The sequence below is a fragment of the Centrocercus urophasianus genome, unplaced genomic scaffold, assembly GCF_019232065.1.
Source record: "Centrocercus urophasianus isolate 14NV4802_14NV808 unplaced genomic scaffold, USGS_Curo_1.0 seq_11, whole genome shotgun sequence".
Taxonomy (NCBI): Eukaryota; Metazoa; Chordata; class Aves; order Galliformes; family Phasianidae; genus Centrocercus; species Centrocercus urophasianus.
In genome coordinates, this window is record NW_024884253.1 from 58364646 (window position 1) to 58387507 (window position 22862).

The 22862-nt window shown below is 40.5% G+C and overlaps 1 protein-coding gene across 2 annotated transcripts; it reads left to right on the forward strand.

The window, feature by feature from the left end:
• Window positions 1–3578: 3578 nt before the first annotated feature.
• SLC39A6 (solute carrier family 39 member 6) lies at window positions 3579–22826 on the forward strand. 2 transcript variants are annotated; one of them, XM_042808667.1, is made up of 10 exons: window positions 3579–3678; window positions 4262–4996; window positions 6292–6472; window positions 6723–6892; window positions 7879–8091; window positions 9448–9517; window positions 10735–11112; window positions 14663–14743; window positions 17007–17197; window positions 17912–22826. In XM_042808667.1, the coding sequence occupies exons 2-10, from the start codon at window positions 4271–4273 to the stop codon at window positions 18062–18064; spliced, it is 2163 nt and encodes a 720-aa protein (XP_042664601.1). In that variant the 5' UTR covers window positions 3579–3678; window positions 4262–4270; the 3' UTR covers window positions 18065–22826. The 2 variants fall into 2 exon arrangements, with proteins under 2 accessions (XP_042664601.1, XP_042664602.1); XM_042808668.1 differs by lacking the exon at window positions 9448–9517 and having other exon boundaries at window positions 10791–11112.
• The last annotated feature ends 36 nt before the right edge of the window (window positions 22827–22862 follow it).

A 22862-nucleotide genomic window follows, 5' to 3' on the forward strand; every position in this document is an offset into this window, starting at 1 on the left:
ATGAGGTCCTGCAACAGCTAGAAATTGCAGGCATACAAGAGACTAGAACTGAATTAAAACAGTCAGCACCTCACTGTTCCCAAAATACTACGATTTTTGGGGGGATCAGGAACAGGCTGCCCAGAGCAGTGGGCATGGCCCCAGGCTGCCAGTGTGCAAGAAGTGTTTGGACACCACTCTCAGACACAGCATTTGAATTTTGGGTAGTCGTGTATGAATCCAGGAGCTGGACCCAATGATCATTGTAGATCCCTTCCAACTTGGGATATTCTATGATTTTGTGATATATGCTCAGCAAAACAATCAAAAGTATTGGGGCAACATTATTGGCAATAGTTAAGCAGGTTATATTATCCCTAAACATTTCTAATATAAATGCAGACTAGCTGGGAAAACAATCACGACATTCACATGTCTGGGTGGGAACAAACCATCTGTAGGGACTGTGCAGTTGGCTAAGGAGTGAAGTTCACTGATTCTCACAATCCAATGAGAGCTCATTAAAACTTCCTCTGACACAGCTCACACACTCCTTTCCTCACCTACCACTCACTGTTCTTGTCTTTCTTGTCTCACACTACAGCTATTTAATTGGTTGATGCGATTGGATTAAAGATTTTGCTCATATTGACTACTGAAACATCCAACTGTTTGAGGCTAAGCTTAAGGTTAGAGATTCAAGACCAGATGAGGCCTGACAGGTCCTAAAGTTTTTGTTTTTGTTTTTAAATAACTCAAGGCCCGTTATATAAAACAACCACAATCTAGCTCAGCTAATGGCTGTTAATGGGCTTTCTGACTTTAGCCAGAATAACGTCTTAGCTACATGAGTGCTATAGTTCAATTATAAAAGACATAATTGCTTGTGGAAGGCAAGCTTGCTTTCAGCCTGCTACACTGACACTTAGAAGCCCTGCTCCTTGTGAGACTGAATCACCTTCCCTGGGCTCCACAGCAGTTATCGCATACATCCTTTGTACTCCTCCTCATTCACCTTCTTTCCAAGGTGAAAAGATTGTTGTCTCCCGGAAGCCTCTCCATACAGAACAAACAAAAGTGGCATTGAGGGTGGTCCTTCCCATCTCTGGTGCACCCTCTTGGAGGCCTGAGCCACAGGCGGCTTTAGAGCTGCAGGCACACAGCGGATCAGAAGCAGTTGAGATGCTGCCTGATTTGCTCTCTGCTGTACCTCTAAATATTGTCTTATAATGTGTTATACATTCATTGAACAGTCCACAAGGGACACCAAGAGACTTGTTTTATGTAGCCATCGCTATGATTTATATAGCTAGGTGTGGTCCAGAGCTCCTGTTTTCAGAGTAAGCCTTGAGACAGCAACAAGAACAAAGACAACTCAGGTGTTTTGATTTTGGCATGAGGTAAACTTACTGAGATAATTTCAGGTATGATAAAAGAGGTTTGGTTTCAAGTTTTACTGCAAATAAGTTTGTTTTTTTTTTTAAAAAAAAAAAGGATTGTTTTTACTACCCCCTTTTTACTATTTTTTTCCTCAGTTAACTACTCAAATTAAAATAGGAAGGAAAAGGATAGCGCTTTTAGCACTGAAGACCATTTCCCTGTGACCTAAGCTCTGATGCTTAAATCTGTAAATGACCTTGACAGGATGCGAGAGGAGATAGCAGATTTGACACAATGAAACAGCAGGAGACAGCAGATACATTCAAGAGGCTGAAAAAACAGGCTCACCATTCAGTATCTGTATTTGGAAGCAATAATAGTAATAATAAACTATAACAAACAAATGTCTAACATTATCAGCTTAGGTATAAATGCTATGTCACTGCAGCATCATAAAGGCTTCTGGTCAACAGTATTCATGAAAAGGGAATTTGCACTAATGAAAAAAAATACACCCTTCTTCCATTTTGCATCCTCTTGCTCACCCACTGGGGAAAAAATGAGTAAGGCTGAGGGACACAGTATTCTTTCCATACTTCAAAGCTAGTACAAGGAATAAATTGCCTGATCTGCTGCTGTTTCTGGAAATGTTCACAACCCATAGCTCCATTCTGCCCTCCAGTCAGCCAAACCTTTGAACAAACATGTTTAATTCATCCAGGCTTGGAGGTATTAGGTATGGAGATCTGTAATGTGAATCATCTGACAAGCGAGGGGCACTGACAGTGGCAGCAGAAAACAGGAGAAAGATGGCTGAGAAGGGACTGGATGTTAAGTTCAAGCTGCTGGCAATCAACCAAGAGACACAAAAAAACCCTCATATTCTAGGGCTGGATTTGGTACTACCTTCACACTCCAGGAAGCTGAGAGGCCTTGGCAATTGGTGACATGGGGGAGGCCAGATTCAAATCCGGCTGGGATGTGTTAGCAGAACGGCACCCAGTGCTGCAGCAGTATTAATGATGCTACGGCAGAAAGTAAAGTTCTGGGAGTGGTACAGGAAGAAAGGGGAAATACCAAGAGCCTACTGCCAGGGCATATAAATGTTTTGGGGCTGTGTTCACTTAAGAGGGGTACTGCAAAGCAGAATTTGAGAAACACAGGGCACCTATCAGCTTGCAGCAAGTTTCAAAGCCTTCCTGATTGACCTCCATCCTTTCTTACTTTCTCTGTTCACTTGTGCATGAAGAGCAGTTTTCTTCTGCCAGATCGTTAATTATAATGACAGATTCAACCAATGTTCACTGCAGTACCCTTGTGTATGTCACCAAAAAGTGACACTGCTTTCCATTTACCCAGGCCTTTTGCTTACAGCTCATCAGTCACTTTCTACTCCAGGAAACAATTTCTCATCCATACTCTGTGCCAGTCCTCTTTGAGGACTGGGAGTCCTTGTGTGGGACCACTTCTAGGAATCTCAGGAATGCTGTTCTACCTGGTGCATTTTCTTACACTGGAAGTACAGCTGGATATTAGGAAGAATTTCTTCTCTGGAAGAACGTGAGGCAGTAGCACAGGCTGCCCAGGGAGGTGGTGGAGTCACCATTCATGGCAGCATTCAGGAACATCTGGATGTGGCAGTGAGGGACATGGGCAGTGGGCACGGTGGGGATGGATTGGGGTTGGATCAGATGGTCTTAGTGGTCTTTTCCAACCTGAATGATTCTGTGATTCTGTGGAATGGCTATTAATTCGAGTTAGTACTGCTAGTCTCTTCTCACCTCAAGGCCTTGGGCAGCCTGAGCTGGTGGTAGCGGTTGGTGCGTGGCCCTGCCCACAGCAGGGAGTTGCAACTGTGGGGGCTCTAAGCTCCTTTCCAAGCCTAGCTATTCCGTGATGCACCACGCTTGGCTCACTTTAACTCCCTTTAGAGCATTTTGCACCTCGCAAGAAGCAGCTCGACCACTTGCACAACCAGTCACGCTCTCAGAACCAAGGCTCCTCTCAGCACAAAGCCCGGCCCGCAGTCACACCCAGCCCTACCTACCCCCCAGGCCTTCCCGCCCTCGGCGCCCGCCGCCGCGTGACACCGCCCCGCTACCCCATTGGACGCCGCGTGACACCGCCTTGCTTTTCCATTGGCCACCGCACCCGGAAGGGGCGGTGCCACCGCTGACCCGCGTGTGCGTCGGCTGAGGGGCGGCCGCGGGTGCGGGTCTCGGCGGCGGCCTGCCGGCTAGCAGCGAGCCGGCGCCGCGGCTTCCTGCTTCTCCCCGGTTCCCTTCTCCCCCAACGGCCGAGCTGCGGAGCGGCGATCGGGTAGGCGTGCGCTCGCTTCTCTTCGCGGAGGGGCGGGGCGGGGCCGGCAGCCGCGTGGCGGCGGCTCGGGGCGGGGTCCCGCCGGCTGATTTGTGCCGAGGCGGCGGTCCGCCTGCCTGGCCAGAGGAGATGTGCGGTAGCAGCGTGTGAAGCGTCTAAAGTAGCTGCCGGGAAATGCGGAGTGCTTGTCTCCTTGGTCGGCCAAAAGCAGTGAGAAGTTAACAATGCAGGGTTTGGCCGCATCAGGAACTCAGTTGGCACGGATGTGAGGATGCTGTCAGTTTGTTTCGTGTTAGAAAGCTGCCTCAGGCCGAGCTAAGCCGAGGTGAGCTTACACTCCTAGCAGTGACTGTGGCTGGGCACGTCGCTGTGATGCACAGTTCCATCTGTACTGCGTGAGGCTGCACGGCTGGGAGAGCAGTGTGCTGGGGAGGCTGTATGGCTTTTCTTTGGGTACTTCAGTAACTTGAGCAAGGCCTTTTTGCTAGTTCTGGGAATGTATTACAGATTAAGAGGCCAGTTTTATGCGAACTTGGAAGCTTTTTTATTGTTGTTGGTTTTTTTTCCATTTATTGCCTAATAGGGCACTGCAATGGAGAGTACAGTGTCTGTTACGTTCCTCGTATCGTTTTTCATACTGTTGTGTGAAAGTTATCATCATGGAGTGGAGACAACTACTGTCGTGCAGACACTGGAGAGAACTTTTCCAGAAAAGGCAGCTGGCATTAATGATGACTTGGCAGGATTGAGACAGAAGCATCACCTTCAAGAACTTTTTAATCGTTATGGAGAAAACAACTCTCTGACAATTGAAGGATTTAGAAAACTGATACAGAACATAGGGATAGATAGAATGAAAAGAATTAAAATAGACCACAACCATGATCATGACCACGATCATCACTTTCATCGTAACCACATTTCCTTGAGTAAAAACTCTGAGAAGACTGTTTGTCCGAACCACGAATCTGATGCTAACAAAGACCCCAGGAACAATCATTCAAAGGAACCTCATAAAGCAGAGACTGCAGACCATCAGCACAACTTTGTTTACAGTAAGAATGCCATTAATGAAATCACTGGGTCGATCAACACTACTCCCACAGACGGCAGTTCTGAACTGCAGAATTTGGAACCTGCAGAAGGCAAGTCTGTAGCTCAGGTAGGCCTGGCTGGATCTAACTCCATTAATATCACAAATGGAAGCAGCACGAGTTGGCTCGCAAACATCAAGTCAAACGAATCTCATGTTTCTCCGAAGGAATTGGAAAAAGGAAGTTACCTGTATTCCAAACTTAAAAACACAAATACGCAAGAGGTGAGATGCTCTGTTGTGTTCTGGGTCCATTAGGAGCATTGTTATGGCTTGCTTACTGGGAGCTTAATGTTTAACTGGGTCCAGGCTTTATAGTATAACTGTATTCATAGAAGAAACGTGGAACAATAGCTTCTCTTGAATCATAACTCTTTGGCTTGAAAAAATGTTATGCTCACAAGCTCAGAAAATACACACACTATCTCATTTATGTAATACTCTTTTCTTAGAAGGAAATGCATGTTTACATTAAATATAAACACACATTTGTTTTTATATACTTATTTACTTACTCTAAAATATGCAGTGACATCGAAGAGCTCTATTTAGGCAAGCACATACAAGTTAGCAACACTCTGTAGGAAAACTCCCTTTTACTTTATGCAAAAACAGCAAGGGAACTTCAAGTACCCAAGGCACCATGGAGTGAATACTCAAATACTGTTTTCCTGAAATGAATTTCTTGCTGTGTAAGTGCAGCCAAAAACCACGTGTGCATGTGACTGTGACTATAGAGCTTGTACTTTGGTGCACAAGACCAGGAAATAAATAGCATGGGGCCCTGATCTGGAAATAACTGAAGAAGAAAAGTTTTCGGCAAAATGATGTCTGCTACTTTAAGGTAGTGAAAAAGAGTGCTGATGAAGTCAATCATTTTGTTGTAAACAGTTGTTACACGATCTTTCTGCACCAAGAGCTTTAAAAAGCAAGTGTTCCTCTGGAGTGTTAATTGTGTAGTTATTCTAGTTAGTTCAGAGCAGGCATGTGCAGCGTTTGATTAGTGGGTGCTGTATCTGTGAGTAATTGCTGCATTCTGCACAGTCAGAGCAGAAGTGCTGCTGTGGGAATCAAGGGGAGTACTGAAGCCTGTAGGTCATGGAGTGGAAAGTTCTTTTCTGAGGGAAATATGTGGTGGTAGTGCTCTGCAGAAGACTTTCCACAGTAGTGACATAAAACAAAGCTTAAGAGCTTTTTTTATTATTCCTTATCCAGCCTCTAAAACAGAGTCAAAACTGTTAGGCTTTTTCTAATCTCAAAACAAACCATCTGTTCTCCTTGTGTTGAGAACGTGTGATAATCACACATCATCTGTCAGCGCTGCCCAGCTTGCCTTCTGGGCCAGAAGAGAGGATAAAGGTGTAGTTCTTACTGAAGTGATTCGTTACTGCTTTTTAATTACTGCCTGTGTAGCTGCGGTCATGTGGAGTTGCTACTGATTTCAATTAAGATAGGAGATGCAGTCATTTTAAGGTACAGTATTTTGATTCTGGCTAACTTAAAGAAATGTCTTCCCACAGTGCTCCAGTGCATCAAAGCTGATGCAGTCCCATGGAATAAGCACTGAAGTACTGTTGTCTGCCACAGAATTTAGCTATCTCTGCCCAGCTCTTATTAATCAGATTGATGGGAAATACTGCATAGTGCATGCGAGTAGCGAAAAAGCTGAAGCTCCTCCAAAAGGTTATTCTCTGCAAATAGGTAGGTTATTTTTTTTAATGAGAAATAAAAGCCTGCTCAAAACCCATACATGTTATAAATCTCCGAAATGTTTTTCGAAGCTGATGATTTTCTTTTGGGGCTTTTTATCACATGTGGGCACAAATCTTTATGGCCCAACGCTTGCTAATATCTAATCAGATGATAAGAGTATTTGATTAAAAAAAAAAAAGTTAAGCAAACAACATCTCGTGTAGCAGTTGTTTACATTTTCTTTTTCTTCTTTTAACAGCTTGGATTGGTGGCTTTATATCCATCTCAGTCATCAGTTTCCTTTCTTTATTGGGGGTTATACTGGTACCTTTGATGAATCGTGTGTTTTTCAAATTTCTTCTGAGTTTTCTTGTGGCATTGGCTGTGGGGACTTTAAGCGGAGATGCCTTCTTACATCTCCTTCCACATGTAAGTATTAATTGCTGATTCATTAGTTATTTCAAGAGGGCCATATTGACAGCTGGCTGTATCTATTAGTGGTAGTTTCATTAATTAACATATGCTAGTAAGATAGATTATTTAATAGAAATATGTATTTTTCTCTCCTAATAACTTCCTGTTTGGAGCTGTTTGTATTATTTCTGTCAGTCTTATAGCGTAAAACTTCACACCCCTTTCTCTCAAGCTGTATCCTGTTTTCTCAGTCATGCATACTGCCAAATTGCTCACAGTTTGTCACGCACAAGAATTTTGCATAAATGCTTTTCTAGTCACTTATTGCAGTGCCATCTCTTTCTCCTCCATCAGTTTCATGAACCTTATGGGCAACAGAAATAGTTCACTGTGCTCTTTAGATGGGGAATAGAAAATCCACTGTTTCATGTTGTCAGACATGTATGTTGATTGCTTATCCATTGTAATGTTTTTTTTTTTTAATCAGAATTGAACATTTCTAAAGTCCTAAAAATACATTACTTGATAGGCTTTGAAATGTTCCATTACTGATAGGTAATACAGACAATAAAATTGGAATATGGTTGTAACATTTCTAAATTTCTTGAAGCTCTTGATCACATTTCTAGATGCAGCTTCCAGGTAAGATGTACTAAACAGCAGGTTTCAGAGCTGTGAGTTCTTTCTGTTCGTTTCTTAGTCTTGAACTTTCCATGTGATGTCCCTGAAAATCTAAATGTATGTGTATGAATGTAATGCATGTGTGCATTATATCTGCAAGTAACTTCACTGAGAGAATGAAAGCCAGGACTGTTCTCAGTAGTTTCTGTCAAGACATTTTCCTTGTAATTGCTTGAGGTTGTATTCTGAGCATTTATCCCATTCTAAGTGCTAAATCTGTACTCAAGATTTGAGGAGAGAATGTAGAGAGAGCTTTGTATGTTTCCTTTGTTGTCAATTCTTCTGAATATAATGACTTCCCCTCTTGCTTCTCCTTTTAGTCTCATGGAAACCACCACCATCACCACGAAAAGGCTCCGCTTGAACAGAACAGAGGTCCTCTGTTCAAGCATCTTGTTTTTCAAAGTACAGAAGAGAGTGCTTACCTGGATTCTACATGGAAGGGACTTACAGCGCTGGGAGGCTTGTATTTTATGTTTCTAGCGGAGCATTTGATCACTTTAATAAAGCAGTTTAAAGACAAGAAGAAAAAGGTAGAGAAACAATTAATTTGAATTTGTTGCGTTGCATGATGACTTCTGAGTACGCTTTTATAGAAACAGAAGGATTGTGTATGTTGTTATTGGATAAAGTAGCAATTGCTGACTAGATTAGCACTCTGTTCTGTTTCTTTTGGTGGCTTTCAAACTAGACAGTGGTTTGGTTTCTTTTTTTTCTTTTTTTTTTCTTTTTTGTGGTTATGTCGGGGAAGAGTTCAGAACTGTCTCCTTAACCAGACAGGTAGTGTGTGTGAATTGTTTAATAAGCACACAGCTTTGTTTTAAGTTAGAAATTTGGGAAGTTATTGTTCATTATTGACTTCCTTCTGACTTCTTAAGGAGATCATAGGATTGTCTAATCCTTAAAATTGTTCATTTAAATCTAAAATTCAGATGTAATAAGATGGCCTTGTGCAGTTACTGCATTACTGCTGAAGGAGCACTTCCACAAAATGGGTAAGGGCAGCAGTCACTCCTTAGGCAGCTCAGCGTCTGTCTGCACTGTAGAGGGTGACAGAAGGTGATACCTTTAGTTGGCATTTTGCTTGGAAATACCACCTTGGAAGTTTTACTCTCTCCCAAAATGACAGTGCAACACAGCCTTCGCATTACTATGCTGTGTTTTATGTGGAAGGTGTAAATAATGATTGATTCCAGTGAGTTGTAAATGCTAGAACAGCAGATTCGGTGCAGAAGTTGTAAGCTCTTTTACTTGGATCCCAGCTGATTCTGTCAGTGTGGTTGATGCTGGAGTAAGTGAAACTAACTGAGTGACAGGATCAGTTCCACCGTCTTTAGTTAAATGTATTCACAAGGAGATGATGTGAAGAGTTACAAGCAAAGCTAGTATTTTCTGTATCCTTATGTCAGCCACTGAGAATGGATTTCCTGTTGAACTAAGGCACAAGGCTTTCTACATAGCTATTGATTATAAACTTTTGTGACACTGACTTTAACAAGCCATGAATGAAGGTTTTTGTTTGGCTTTTCTTCAGTATGCCAGCATTAAGCATTACACTGATGTTACAGATCTAGCAGAGTTGTTCTTGTTCGGCATATTTTTGTGTTTTTTACTTATCAGATGAATCCTTCTATTTAGTCCTTTCACAGAAGTACATGGTATTTACTTATTCATGTTCATTTTTTCACTCCTTTGGAGCCTGGGGAACTTTTGTCTTTTTACTGTACTTAAAAGAATTTCTAATGTTCCTCTTTTGCCTCCTTTATATGGCTTCCATGTTGTCCTCTTTCTGTGCAGGCTGCATAAATGTTGTGAATATAATATTGCTCATGTATATCCTGAAAAATAAGTAAAATATTCATAACTACAGTATTTTCTTTTGGAATAAGAAAAAAAATGAAGATGATGGAGAAAGTAAGAAGTTTTCAGCGAATGAAGAAAAGTTAGATACAGATGATCGTAAGTCTCAGTAATGTCACTGCACAGTTGTTCTTGTGCAACAGCACAGCTTAAAAAAGCACTGTATCTGATTGATGGCAGTTTATTCATTTGATTCTTACTGTAGGTTGATCGCTACCTCCTTCCAACTTATCCAACCTTTCTAAAGAAGGTAGTGGATTCAGTTTAGAAACGAGTGTTTTGAAGTCATTCTGGGAAGCTCTACTGGCTATGCCTGCTGCATGTGTAGACGTACCTAATGACTTCTACACTTCTATTAGACTGCTAGATGTTGGATACAGAAGTCTAAATAACAGACCATGCATACTTAAGTCCAGTTTTCTGGGGGTTTGAATGTTTATTCTTAAAGTTGATAATCCATAATCCAAGATGTTCAAGTACTTCTGCAAATGGTCGGATGTCTTGAAGATCATGTTGCAAACAAAGCCACACCTCACTAGGTATTTGTAAGCTCTTGTAGTTAAGAGCAGCTTCCAGTTTTTTCAGGAGATAGTTTTCTGTCTAAAGAAAGAGATCTCAGCAGTGCAGGAAAAGAACTGTAGGCAAGGAACGTAACGAGACTGGAGAGTTTGTCAGATAAAATAGTCAATGTTAGTGTGCTGTTAATGTTCACATGAGGACACTTCACATAGTGTTTATATTCTTGTGTGTATATTTTCAGGTGCTGAAGCTTAACAAGTTGTGTATATTATTTATTTCTGTACAGAATGCAGGGAGGTTGCCACAATTTTGCATGGCATAATCTTGTTCTCTTGCGTTCTTACTTCTTAGCCCAAAGATGAGTTAATGTCATATGCATTTCAGTTTTCTTTGTTCTGAGGCAATTGAGCTAACAGCTTTCACGCTATGAAATTTGAACATAGTGCCTTATGCTGTTGTACTTAAATTGCACTGCGTCTTAGATGAAAAGTTGGTTTTTTTTTATTCTTCTTCTTTGACTTTTTAGGAGACATTTGTGGCCACAATGTATGGGACTGCTTTAGTGTTAGGAGACAAAGTAAAAGCTTTTTATTGTTATGACATAAGAATTTTCCCCCAAATCTGATTAAAACAAAAATTGGTTGTGGAAGCATTTGGTACAGCACACTGGGTTATCAACTTCAACTTTCAGACTTGCTATTTTTTTTCTTTATCAATTATTCGACTTGCTCATTTTATCTTTGCTTCCTGGATGACTTTAAAAATATATAATATTATGCTCTGGGTTTTTGTAACAGGGTCTGAGGGCTATCTAGGGACAGACTCACAAGATCCATCGCCCTTCATTTCTCAGCAGCCAGCGGTACAAGAAGAAGAAGAAGTCATGATAGCTCATTCTCATCAAGAGGAGGCTGATAATGAATATGTATCCAGAGGCTGTAGGAACAAATGTCATTCTCACTTACACGATACTCTTGGACAGACAGATCATCTGAGTCATCACCACCACGACTACCATCACATTCTTCATCACCATCATCATCAGAACCATCATCCACACAGTCACAGCCAGCGCTACTCACGTGAAGAACTGAAGGATGCTGGCATAGCAACTCTAGCATGGATGGTGATAATGGGAGATGGACTGCACAATTTCAGTGATGGCCTAGCAATTGGTAAGTGTTGGTTTGAACACAGCAGTCAGGTGTGACTGTAGCCAGGCATTGCTGCCATGTGTCTTTTTTGCAATATTGTGGTTGTTCTTCCTCATACTTGTACAGGTCTGTGGAAGCTGAGTAGTGCTTTTTATGTTCTGGCAGTGTCTAAGTAGGGCACTGGTTACCAACTGTCAGAAGAACAACTCATGGAGAGGATATCAGTAATATCAATGTATGCTGCCTTTATGCAGATCTCTGCTTCAAGAATGTCTCCATTAACTGTAGAAGTATAGAATAAGTGCATTCCTTCAGGCACTCAGTGTCCTGAACAGATTCAAAACAAGCTTAGTCTCATTTTTGAGAAAATGTTTAAAAAGCGTTTTATTTTTCTCAAATACTGATCTTGCTCAACTCAAAATCTGCTCTTAGTTTTTTTTTTTAATTTCAATGAAGTTTAATTATATTAAAGATGGTACAGTATTCTTATAAAGAAAATCAAAATACTTTCCTTTTTGTTTAGATTCCTTTCTTTCCCTTCATGCATTATAGTCTTCATTCTTTTTTGACAGAACTTTAACTGAAAGGCCTTTTTGGTATGACAAATGAACAGATTAATGTTCGTGTTTTGGTCTCCTGGACTTGACCTTGGATCTTGGTGTCTCCTTTCTAGAAGGAAAAATTTGATGGTAGAACTAAATTATAGAAAGGGAAGTTAAATCAGTAATCATTCTTAGTTCTTATGCTGTTCTTTCATGATCTTGAATTCAATAATTAATGCTATTCCACGTGGTGGTTTTGTTTTGTTTTAGCTATTGGATTGGATTCATTACCAGCCTGTACAGAGTAATGAAGAGTCAGTTCAGCAGGAACAGTCTTTCTATAAATTTTACTGCATAGACAAGTCCATTCTTGTTTAAGCAGAAAGCTCAATAGTAAATGTTTTCTTACAGCAGTATTTGCAGTTGTTCAAGTTCAGTCAGTTCAAAGAATAATGTGAGAAGAGACCTTCTGTGATTTAATCTTTTATTTTTATTTCTTTATGAAAGTTGAAGTGTGGAATGTAAATTTTCTAGCAGATGAGTTCTGAATGTGTGGTAGAAGAAGGATTTGCATTCAAATTACATGCAGAATCAATTATCTCTTAGCATTTGGGAGGTTTAGAAAGGAACTATGATTTAATAGTTATGAAAAGAAAACTATGAGAGGCTTATAAAAGCTTACTGAGTAAGCGAGAGCAGTAGCCTTTAAAAGTTCTGCCATGTTCAGACTAATGAAAGTGGAGATTATTATTATTTTTAAATTCTGGATGAGTTTGAAAACCACCTACTTGATGTTTTGTCCATACTACTTATATAATATTTCTGCTTATTTACATGAAGATGTAAACATCTTCTGTGAAGATAAGTGAAGGGCTTTCTGGCTAAACTGAAGTTTGTTCATTTCATGTCATTTGTGAATTGGTAACTTCCGTCAGTTACTTTTTCCTTTAAATCTCTTGTGATTATTACATAGCAATGAGATTTAAGTGCTTTGATTTCCATCATGGAACACTTGCACTGACTAACCTTTATGAAATTATGCTCTGTGATTTGAACTTTTCTGTATAGCTTCAACTAAATAACTAACATGCAGAATGCTGTTTGTTTCCATACTAATCTTACCTACATTTTTACTTCTATTTTTTGAGAGAAGCGATGAGTCAAATATACTTGTAAATACCGTAACACTATTAAATCAACTTCTTGGGGAGGAATACCATCAATCAGATTCATTAGTGTAGTATTCAGTTTGCTGAAAATGTGTTAAAATATTAGTAGTCAGTGAAAAATAAAAACAAATATTCCTGTTCTTAAGCTTCTCTTTTGGTTGTTATGAGTGCAGTATGTGCATTATACAGCTTTCTCAACTACTTAGATGGTTGGTAACACAGTCAGCTTTTGTATGGTTTGCCTTGGTGGCCACAAAATTAGGTTTACCTTTTGTGACTTAGCTGGACTCTTGTATTTTCACTTCCTTCTAATAAATGATAAGACTGAAAACATTGTATAAAGGCAGTAATGTAGAGGAACTCCTAGATTATTGAGGATGCAGGCATGGGAGAAGGTAATTACTTTCTGCTTTCCTTATCTACTCTCTTCAAGAACTGAAGCCCAATTTAATTCTGAGGAGGTCTCTTGTCTTGGGAGATAACTGTAGCTATTCTGTCTCTTTCAAAATCTGACTCGGAAACTATAAAGCAGTATTTAGAAGAAAACAGATTGATGCGTAGAGAAGATTGATAGTTTTTACTAATAGCCTCTTTAGCTAGTCAAGTAGCAGTAACTTGTCAATTATGTGTTAATTACTGTGTAGACGGCCATGACTAAGTGTTTTGGAGTGCTGTGTGAAATACTCTTGTTGAGGTCTTAAATCAAAATAGCTTTAGTCTTGCACACTGCGGCTCACTGAATTGAACTTGGAAAATAGAACCATAAAATGGGATGCTCCTCGGAGGTCACTTGAAACACAGTGCTTGGAAACACTCGGTGGAGCCAGTCATGGATCCGCACAGCCACCCCTTGGAAACTTCCATGGATGGCTGTTTCTCCCCTTCTGTGGCCAGCCTTGTCTGCTGTTGCACCTCTCTCTTAATAATGAAGGTTTTATTTATGTGTAGCCCGAAGCTCCTGGTTGTAATTTGCAGCCTCTCTGACTCGTTATCTCTCACTGCTTTGAAGAGCTAGGCTCCTGCTTTTGTATTTGCACTGAAGGTGGCTGTGGGCTGCTGTTTATTCTAGTGAAAGAAGTGGAATTTAAATATACACAGCTTCCTCAAGCTTTTAGACCATGTGCTGTAGGCTTCTGATCATCTTGTAAGCCTTTGGGCAGTATGCACATCCACCTTGAGCTATCTGTTTTAGGCAGTATTTCTATGCTAGATCAAGTGAGCTTTGGTGGTCTCCATACCACCATGCTTGCAGTTGAGGAGGACTGCAAGCAGTGGGCTTCCTTATGCAATAGCTCTGGTTGGCAGGTCTGCCTAAGGCATCTACCCTATGTGAGAGGGAATTGCCTGCCATTGAAAAGTTTTTCTTCCCGTTGTGCTGGCCCTAATCTGACCATCTGAAGTGTTGGGTGAATATTTTGGGCTGAGCAGAACTCATTTTCCTGGCAACTGTTGCCGGAAGTGTGACAGTTTTTTGCCTGGGTGGAAGCTGCTGGAGTACTGGTGGAGAGATGGGCTTCTTTCCTGTGCTCTCACAGCTGTGATAGCCATCCCTCTGCCAGCCCTACTCCTGGATCCCCTGCATGCAAGCAGCTACAAATGACTCCTCTTTGCAGCATGGTATTGCGCTTATTTCAGAAATCAGTGAAATTTGGTTTGCTTTAGAGGATTAGAGGGCATTATGTTGCTTTGGGGTGACATGTATCAATCTTAAAAACTTCAGTGACACTTCTGAATGCTTGCTGAAACATAAGAAGGTTTGAGTGAGAATAATTTTGTCCTAACTTAATAAGAAGCTGCAACAGTATGTCAGCATTTGATGACTGAACATGACCTAATGTCTTTTTTTCTGTCTTTCTGTAGGAGCAGCCTTTACTGAAGGCTTATCAAGTGGTTTAAGCACATCTGTGGCTGTGTTTTGCCATGAATTACCTCATGAGCTAGGTAAGACCCCAATATTTCAGTATGCTGCAACCACCTAGGTACTCGCAGGTGCACTCTGGGGAATTGTAGGTTATTTTATTCTGTTTTACAGTACAGTTTTTTGATAAGTCAATTCAGCCGTATCAGACTGTTTACTCAATGATACTTTTATTTAAAATAATGTTTATGAACTGCATTAATATTCCTTTAAAAAATCTAAACGGCTCTGCTACCATGTTTAATTCTCTTGTAGAATTTTACAAATTGTTCTGCATAGTTTGTATTTCTTATTCTTCATAGCACAGATAGTGAATGGCAGAAGAGTGCATGTTAGCATTTGCTTTTGTCACATCTGTTTAATTTTATTCTCATGTGCTATTGAAATTAAGATTACATCTAGTCAGAATCCTTTCTGTGTAGTATGTGCTGCTTTTTCCACTAAGGTAGTTCCTCACTTAAATTAGAGCGACTTCAAATATTCTAAAATGCTTTCTTTTTTAAGTCTAAGTGATCAAAATTCATGACCACAATTGCTTATAGGAATGCCCATAAGCTTGCTGTTATGCCCTGCTCCTGAGAGCAGAACTTGACTTTTTGGTTGAACTCTGGAGAAGAAGCAGCTCAGGGGAGACCTTAGCACTATCTACAGTTCTCTGAAAGGAGGTTGTGGCGAGGTGGGGGTTGGCCTCTTCTGTTACTATCAATTGGACAAGGGGGAATGGCCCCAAGTTGCACCAAGGGAGATTCAGGTTGGATGTTAAGAAAAATTTCTTCTCAGGAAGAGTGGTCAGATGCTGGCAAGGGCTGCCCAGGGAGGTGGTGGAGTCACCAACCCCAGAGGTGTTCAAGAAATATTTAGATGTTGTACTGAGGGATGTGGTTTAGTGAGGAAATGGTGATTTGGTGATAGGTGGATGGTTGGACTTGGGTGACCTTGGAGGTCTTTTCCAAACTCGGTGATTCTATGATCTCCTTTCCAGTTGTTGAAGCATTTTGAACATGTAACTGATAGTTCTTTCTTGCTCACCGTGGTCTTACCTGGTGTACAGAATGAGGAAAGAACAGTTTGCTTACACTTCTTAAACTGGTTTAATCCTCTAGAAAGTGGACTGCTCAATTAATTTAATGGAGCTTGTAAACCAGCATGTATATATCAAACTATTTATTAAATGATACATCTGGCTTGTCTGTACAATCATGTTGTAGAAATAAATTACTTTCTCTGGAGAACATTTGTGGTTTTATGGCAGGGAAGAAATTATCTTGTTCATCTCAATATAAATTCTGTAGGAATTACACAACTTGTATTAACTACACATACAAGGTGTCATTAATACAAGCATACAAAATAAGTTCATGTTATACATCCAGTGCTTTGGAGTCAAATGTTGTTTGCTTTCAGGCAAGAAATCTTTCTAAAATTTAAATCCTGCTATTTCGGCCAATGCAGAAAACTTACTGTGAATACCTTGTTTACCAGAGAACATGGAATGAAACAAATTGGGCTAGCTGATGTTAACTGGGGAAGAAATTAGATCTTCTTGTTCTTAATGCTAAGCAATGTTCATAGTGTTACACCAGTTAATCTTAATTGTATCATCTTGTGGGAAAAGCTGTTGTAACAAACTTCTCAACTCCACTTTGGAAACTGCTTTTAATGATTTTAACTGGAGAGAGGTTACTTTTTTTTTTTTTTAATTAGAACCAATTTTTTTTTTTTTTTTTTTTCCAAGTAGTAAGCTTGCATTATTTTAGTCCCTTTTGTTTAGATACATTATACTGGTCTTAGGACAGATTTCTACTCTGAATGATGGGAGATCTTTCTGGCTGGTGACTGATCAGTCTTTTAAACAAAATTAAGGCTTTAAGGGACACTTAAAAATTAGTGAAAACTTCCTAAATTTAAGAAAGCTACAGTTAAAATACTAAGAAAAGTTACAAAATAAAAGGAATTATCTTGGTAACATTGATTTAATCAAATACGTGGGAATGCTTTTTTTAGGAACTGCCTTGGGGTGCACGTACATATCAGGTAGAGCAGTACGTTGGTTGAAAGACAAACTACACTAAAAGCTTTTCCTTTCAAAAATCATGAAAACGTAAGGCTGTGAACTTGCTGCGCTTGTTCTTGTGTATTTTAATTGTTTTCCCACTGTTTTCTAACTTTATGAAGGAAAACGTAAGGCAAATGACAACCTAATCACTTCATCTTATAAGAAAGAGAAAATATGACATGCTGCAATAGCTTCCTGGGGGTGTAAACTTCTGTTTTCTGCTGCTGTAGGAGATTTTGCCGTGCTTCTAAAAGCTGGCATGACCGTCAAGCAAGCTGTGCTTTACAATGCCCTGTCAGCAATGTTGGCCTACCTTGGAATGGCAACTGGGATACTCATTGGTCATTACGCAGACAATGTCTCCATGTGGATATTTGCACTTACTGCTGGCTTATTCATGTATGTGGCACTTGTGGATATGGTAAGTGGTTGTGTTTACGTATCCTGTGTTACACATAACATAGTGTAAGAATTGATATCAATTAAACTTTGGCCATAAATTGTTCTACTCTCTCTTCTTCAACATTTTTTTTGGTGCTTGAAGGGACTCAGAAGTGCTCAGGTAAATGTCCAGGTGCAAGATTGCTTTTAGTTAGATGACTGTTGGTGTAGAGTGTAGCAGATGGTGTGCAACTTGTAGTCTTGCTGGCTTTTTCCACCACCAAACGTGGTTTGGATTTTGCAGTAAAGCATTAGCACTTCTTTTGGTGAAGCCAGGATTGTATTAAAATCTCTCCTGTATCTCAGAATTATGCTTGTACAGAAGTACAAAGTGCTTAATGGATGTTCATGGAAGATTAAGTGTCGTTTTAAGAATAAAATGCTTGGTGTGGCTTGATGAAATCAGTTGGTAAATAAGCCAGCCATTTACTCCAAGCATAATTAAAGCATCAGCATAATTATCATGAAAACAGTAATTAGACCAGTACTGACTCTGTGTGTGTAAATAGCTTATATGAAAGTAGACAGTGAATGTTACTCATGTTGAGTGACACCTGATTCATGAAGTAGTATTAATGCAGCCAACAGAAAAGTCTTGAGGAGTAAGACTCAGCCATCATGCGCCACATCATTGAAGAACTGTTCTAAATGACTGCTTATTTTGAAGGCATTTAACACTCTCTTGTTTATTTAGGTGCCTGAAATGCTCCACAATGATGCTAGTGATCATGGATGTAGTCGCTGGGGATACTTCCTGTTACAGAATGCTGGGATTCTCTTGGGTTTTGGGATAATGCTGCTCATCTCGGTGTTTGAACATAAAATTGTATTCAGCATAAACCTGTAATTTTGCCAGGCTAAAGATTGGTGTTAAGTTATAATTGGTAGTTGTTGTTTTTATTCCATAATGGAGGGGTACGCTTGGTATAGTCTAGGTATTTCTATTGGTGTGTTTTGTTGTCGTCCTTGGGTCTTTCAATCTCCAACCCTTTTCTCTCCCATAGCAATGAGAAGTGTAAGGATTTTCACTCAGAATGTAGTGTTGCATACGGTACCATGACAAGACAAACTCAGTAAGTCATAGTGAGTGCCAAATCTATTAATGCAGTGTCTCCTGTGGTGGGGGCCAAAGTGTTTTTGTGAATTTATTTACTGTATGTAAATATATGTAACAGTGGCTTTTTTTTTTTTTTTACTTCATGTTTTTGTTGGTATAAAGAAATAAAATGTCAGTGGTTCTTATTCTACCACAATCAAAACCAGTGAACAGAGAGCACAGTGAGCAGTGTAAAGCAACAAAGACATGCAGTACGTAGTGTGGATTTATACTGGTAGAAACTGATCTCTGTCCACTTTGTTTACAGGGGGTGGCAGATGAGCTCACCCCATCCTCTTGGTGGTGCTTCTCCTTGTGGGTTCTGTTTCCTACTCCAGTTGGTTTCTACTGCAAATGATTTCATGTGAAATTGTTTGATTGAAGTGTTTGTGACAAGTATGTTTCACCTGTTTCTTCCCCAATGATAGCAGTTGCTCTTCACTGAATCCTCAAACTGGCAAGAGCAGTATGGCCATTGCATTGTAAAATGTTTCTGTAGCTGTAGTATACTTGAATGCCGTTAAAGAGACTTTTAAAGCAGTGTTCTATCTCATTTATGCTGCCTGAAAGGGTGAAGTTATATCACAGTTTTTGATATCATGGGGAGTAGTGTTAGTAGTCCTTTGCTCAGCCTTCTTGGTTTGGTTTTGGAAATGGGATGACTGGGAGAGCTGAATTCATCTAGTTCTGCATAATAACATAAGGTAAACCTGTGCTTGCAGAACAGTTGCATCCTTTCAGCTAAATCTGGAAGATCCAAAGAGCAAGCTTTCTGACAGCACGTCTAGAGAAGCAGAATATGAAGAATAACCTGTATGTACGTGAGTGTGTGGTTTGAGCTTACAGCTATGGTCTTAGTATCTCAACCACCCTGAAAGTATCCGTAGGAAGGAAAGATGGAAAGGCCAATTGTCAGAGTGTGATTATTTTTTTGTTTTGACAAGCAGAATCCTGCATTTACAACGTTGCAGAATTGGCAGGAAATGCGAGCATTATATTATTGTGTGCCTCAACTTCTACATAGTAAGGTACGCTATCTTAACTCGCTTACTTAAAACCAGAAATAATCAATTACAGTTTTTCTCTGATTCAACTTTACCAGTGCTTCAAATCTTCAGCTGAGTAAAAAGCTTGAACGAAGAGGAAGTACTTGATGATCCCGTGTCTGACAAGTTAAAGCAGTCTGGCATATGGCGGTCTGTCATTAAAATGAAAGCCAAAACTGTCGCATCAAAAATGGGTGTTTGGAATGAATTGTAAGATTTGGTTTTTGTTGTTTGTTTCTTTCTTTAACTGGATGAGAAACAGTGTATGCAGGCAGTGAGCTGTTACCTTTTTTTTTCTTTTTTTTTTTTAACCTCCCTTCAATTCTTTACTCAGGTTAAGTGGGCAGATTTATTTAAACTGCTTTCCACAGTGATGAAATACTGTTCTATCAATGTTTCTCGAGCAAGCCAAAATAATCAGCATAGATCTGTTAAGGTTTTGATGCCAGTGCCAGAGCTCATACTGAAGGATTAAATGAGAACAGATTTTTTTCAGACTTGTGTGGTGAATACTTACCCTTTATTTTTTTTTTAACTCTGAAATAAGCTATGGCTTGAACTTCATTTCTGTGCTTTTTTTTTTAAGAAGGTCAGGTATCAATCATGCCATAACAGTGGAAAATCACAGAAGGAAAATTAGTGTGCTCAGTAAAATATTTACAACATCTGAATTGGGAACAGAAGAAAAAGGAGCAAATCAAGCTCACTTTTCCTATCCTGCAAGAGGTTACATATCTAGAAGTTGGGAGAACTGTGCTGATGATTCCCTTGCAACTCTTTTCTTTTGAAAACAGCGTGAGCAGAGCTTGTTATCATTCTCCAGATTGCCTGATCTGAAGGGACCTCAGCCTCAAAGGAGATGCTTGTTTCTTAAATCTTCCTGTAGTCAGCATTTGGCCAGAGTCTTTGGAACAGGATTTGTCTTGTTTCCTTTGAAGTCAGGAGGCAAAGGAAGAATAATGCATCCTAAGGGGAGCACTGAGGTGTGCTGGAGTCTTGTCCAACTCCAACAAATCTGCACATTATGAACCTGAGCAGTTGTTAGGAGAGAAGGACAGGCTTCTCTTTTAGAGCGCTCGTTTCATCTCTAACAAGAATACTGACAAAACACAGGTGTATCCTTTCCCTTCATCAAGTGCTTTACCTTTTTTCTTTTTTTCTTTCCTTTGTTCTGCCTTTTGGTGAACCCTCTGTACTTCCTTCAGAAGCTCACCTCTGAGCAAACAGCAGAAGGAGGCTGACAGGAGTCCTGCAGTTTGTGGTGCAGAGGAACCATACTGTGGTACAACAACCATCTGCTATGTTTTTTGTAGCATCTCCTTGAACTGCCATTCTTTGCTTCCTCTTTTTGCTGGTTCTCACAGCAGTCTTATTCTCACGTTCCGGAGACTGAATTAGGAAAGTTACACATATCCCACCTGTTGCTTCTCTTTCTTCCCTGCTTATCAACTGTTAGCTCACTTGAACTTGCTCTAAAGAGAAAGTAACTCCAATTTCTTTCAAACAATCTGAATTCTTGTGGCAGTTTTGCCCTAACACAGTTAGGACCATTTCCAAACTTACAGCTAAAGCTGTGCCTAGAGCCCCACTGCTCATCTTTCTCTTTTCTTTGCTACCCCAAGTGTTTGAATGTCATTGTCTTTGACTCCTAGTAAGCTGTTCAGTTGCTGGCATGTGCACATCACTGCCACCTTCTTCAGAAAAACAAACAAGTCTGAAAGAACACCCCCATCCCCTCACACCCCCCCGTCAATACTGAAGCTTCCATACCTTGACCAGTTGGTGCCTTCTTCGCTGACCTTTAACCTGAGTGGTCACAGTCAATCCAGTTCTTAGAACATAGCCACTCTTCTCCCTCTGGAAGTTTCTTCTGAGTATTGCAGAATTGCAGTATCTGACTTTGGTTGTGCCGTCTAAGCAGGTCTTGCTTTTCCTGGGGCAGAGCTGATGTGCTCCAGTTCTGGCTTCTGCATTGCTTCTCATGAGCAAGATGTGCTTCCAGTCAGAACACTCGGCAAGTCTTCTCTCCCCCTTTCCCTCTGAGCCCCTCACAGCTCTGTTACATGCATAAATACTGGAGGCTCCTGGTGGGTGCTGTAGGATTTGGACACTATGGTTGTCTTTTGCCTTCTGCTGCGCACCCTCAGCCATCAGAGAAATTGGACATACACACTTCCTTGGTTGTGAGCTATTTCAGATGTGGGTGGCTCCTGACTCGGTTTGCTTTGAATTCTTGCGGTTTCTGTTAGCCTACAGCCTTAATTGCTGAAGTCAGAAGGACTTCTCTTGTCTGTGTGGTAGATGGGAGATAGGAAGCAGACATTTTGCTGAGTGTCCCCTATGAGATGGTTAGATTGGTGACTATACAGCAATAAATCCACAGCTTCCGGGCTGTGCTTCCTGTGAATTGGCTGGCTTGCAATGGGAGAAACTGACGTGAAAATATCTGTGGATCAAAATACATTACTAATAAACCAATGAAATATCTGTGGATCAAAATACATTACTAATAAACCAATGTGGAAAATAAACCTGCCTGCAGTAGGTGTGGGAAAGAGGGTGAGATGATGAGCTGGCAGTGAGCCCTCGGGTTGGCTTGGTGCTCCAGCACATTCATCTCTGGTGGGGTGTGACCAGTGACTGCAAAGCACTATGTGAGCAAACCAAAGATGGTCTGAAATGTGCTGTTTGTAGCAGTGAGGTGACAAAGCTGGCCCACATTTTCATTGTCAGCCTTTAGCAGAAGCAAAGCTTCTACTTCTTAAAGGTACTTGCAGTGAAAGTTCTTATGCTTTGATAGAGGGATAGAGCAGAGTCTCTAAGCTGCCTTTTATTTTTATGCATTGATGTTTCTGAGCAGCTTGTGGTAATGTGCCTGCCTGCTGTGGCTGATAAATGGGAGCACCTTTTTTTGTGTGTCCTTGTTAACCATGGTACAGAGCTGAGTGTTGAATGCAGCTGTATCCACCTTATGTAGTGCCTGCGCTGGCCTTAGGCAAACAGGGCAAGGAAGGGTGGATTCTAAGTAATTTGCATTGTGCCACATTCTTCTTAATCTTTTGGCTCATCTGTATATGTGACATCAGTCATATGCTGTCCTTACTTGCAGCAGGAGTTCCACTGCGCATATGTCAGTCCTTGACTGAGTTCTTGGCCTGCCTGGGTCAAGCAGTGTGGCTGTTCTGTATTGATGGGGAATATTGTGCAGGTGCATAATGAATTTTGTTTAAAAAGCATTCAAGGCTACAAGGTGTAAATCCAAGTGGCTCTTCTGCTGCGTGAATTCAGGGTCAAGTGTAATTACAACTTCTCTAGAAAACTAGTTTGTTCTGTTTGCCACAAATAGAAGCAGAAACCGTGTTTTCATGCAGTTGTTCTTACTTGAAATGGGGTCTTGGTACATTTAAACAATTGTTATAGCTGCCATTGTATTGCTGCGTGCTTGATGGAATAAACCACTGAACAAAGTGCTGTTTTTTGTGTTTATTTGGGACCTCAGAGAG

Excerpts from the sequence above, each read along its gene's own strand:
- SLC39A6 (XM_042808667.1), top strand. The coding sequence starts at position 4,271 with ATGGAGAGTACAGTGTCTGTTACGTTCCTCGTATCGTTTTTCATACTG. Across the intron at positions 6,893-7,878 it reads TCTTACATCTCCTTCCACAT|TCTCATGGAAACCACCACCA; the intron begins GTAAGTATTAAT and ends TTCTCCTTTTAG. Across the intron at positions 14,744-17,006 it reads TGAATTACCTCATGAGCTAG|GAGATTTTGCCGTGCTTCTA; the intron begins GTAAGACCCCAA and ends CTGCTGCTGTAG.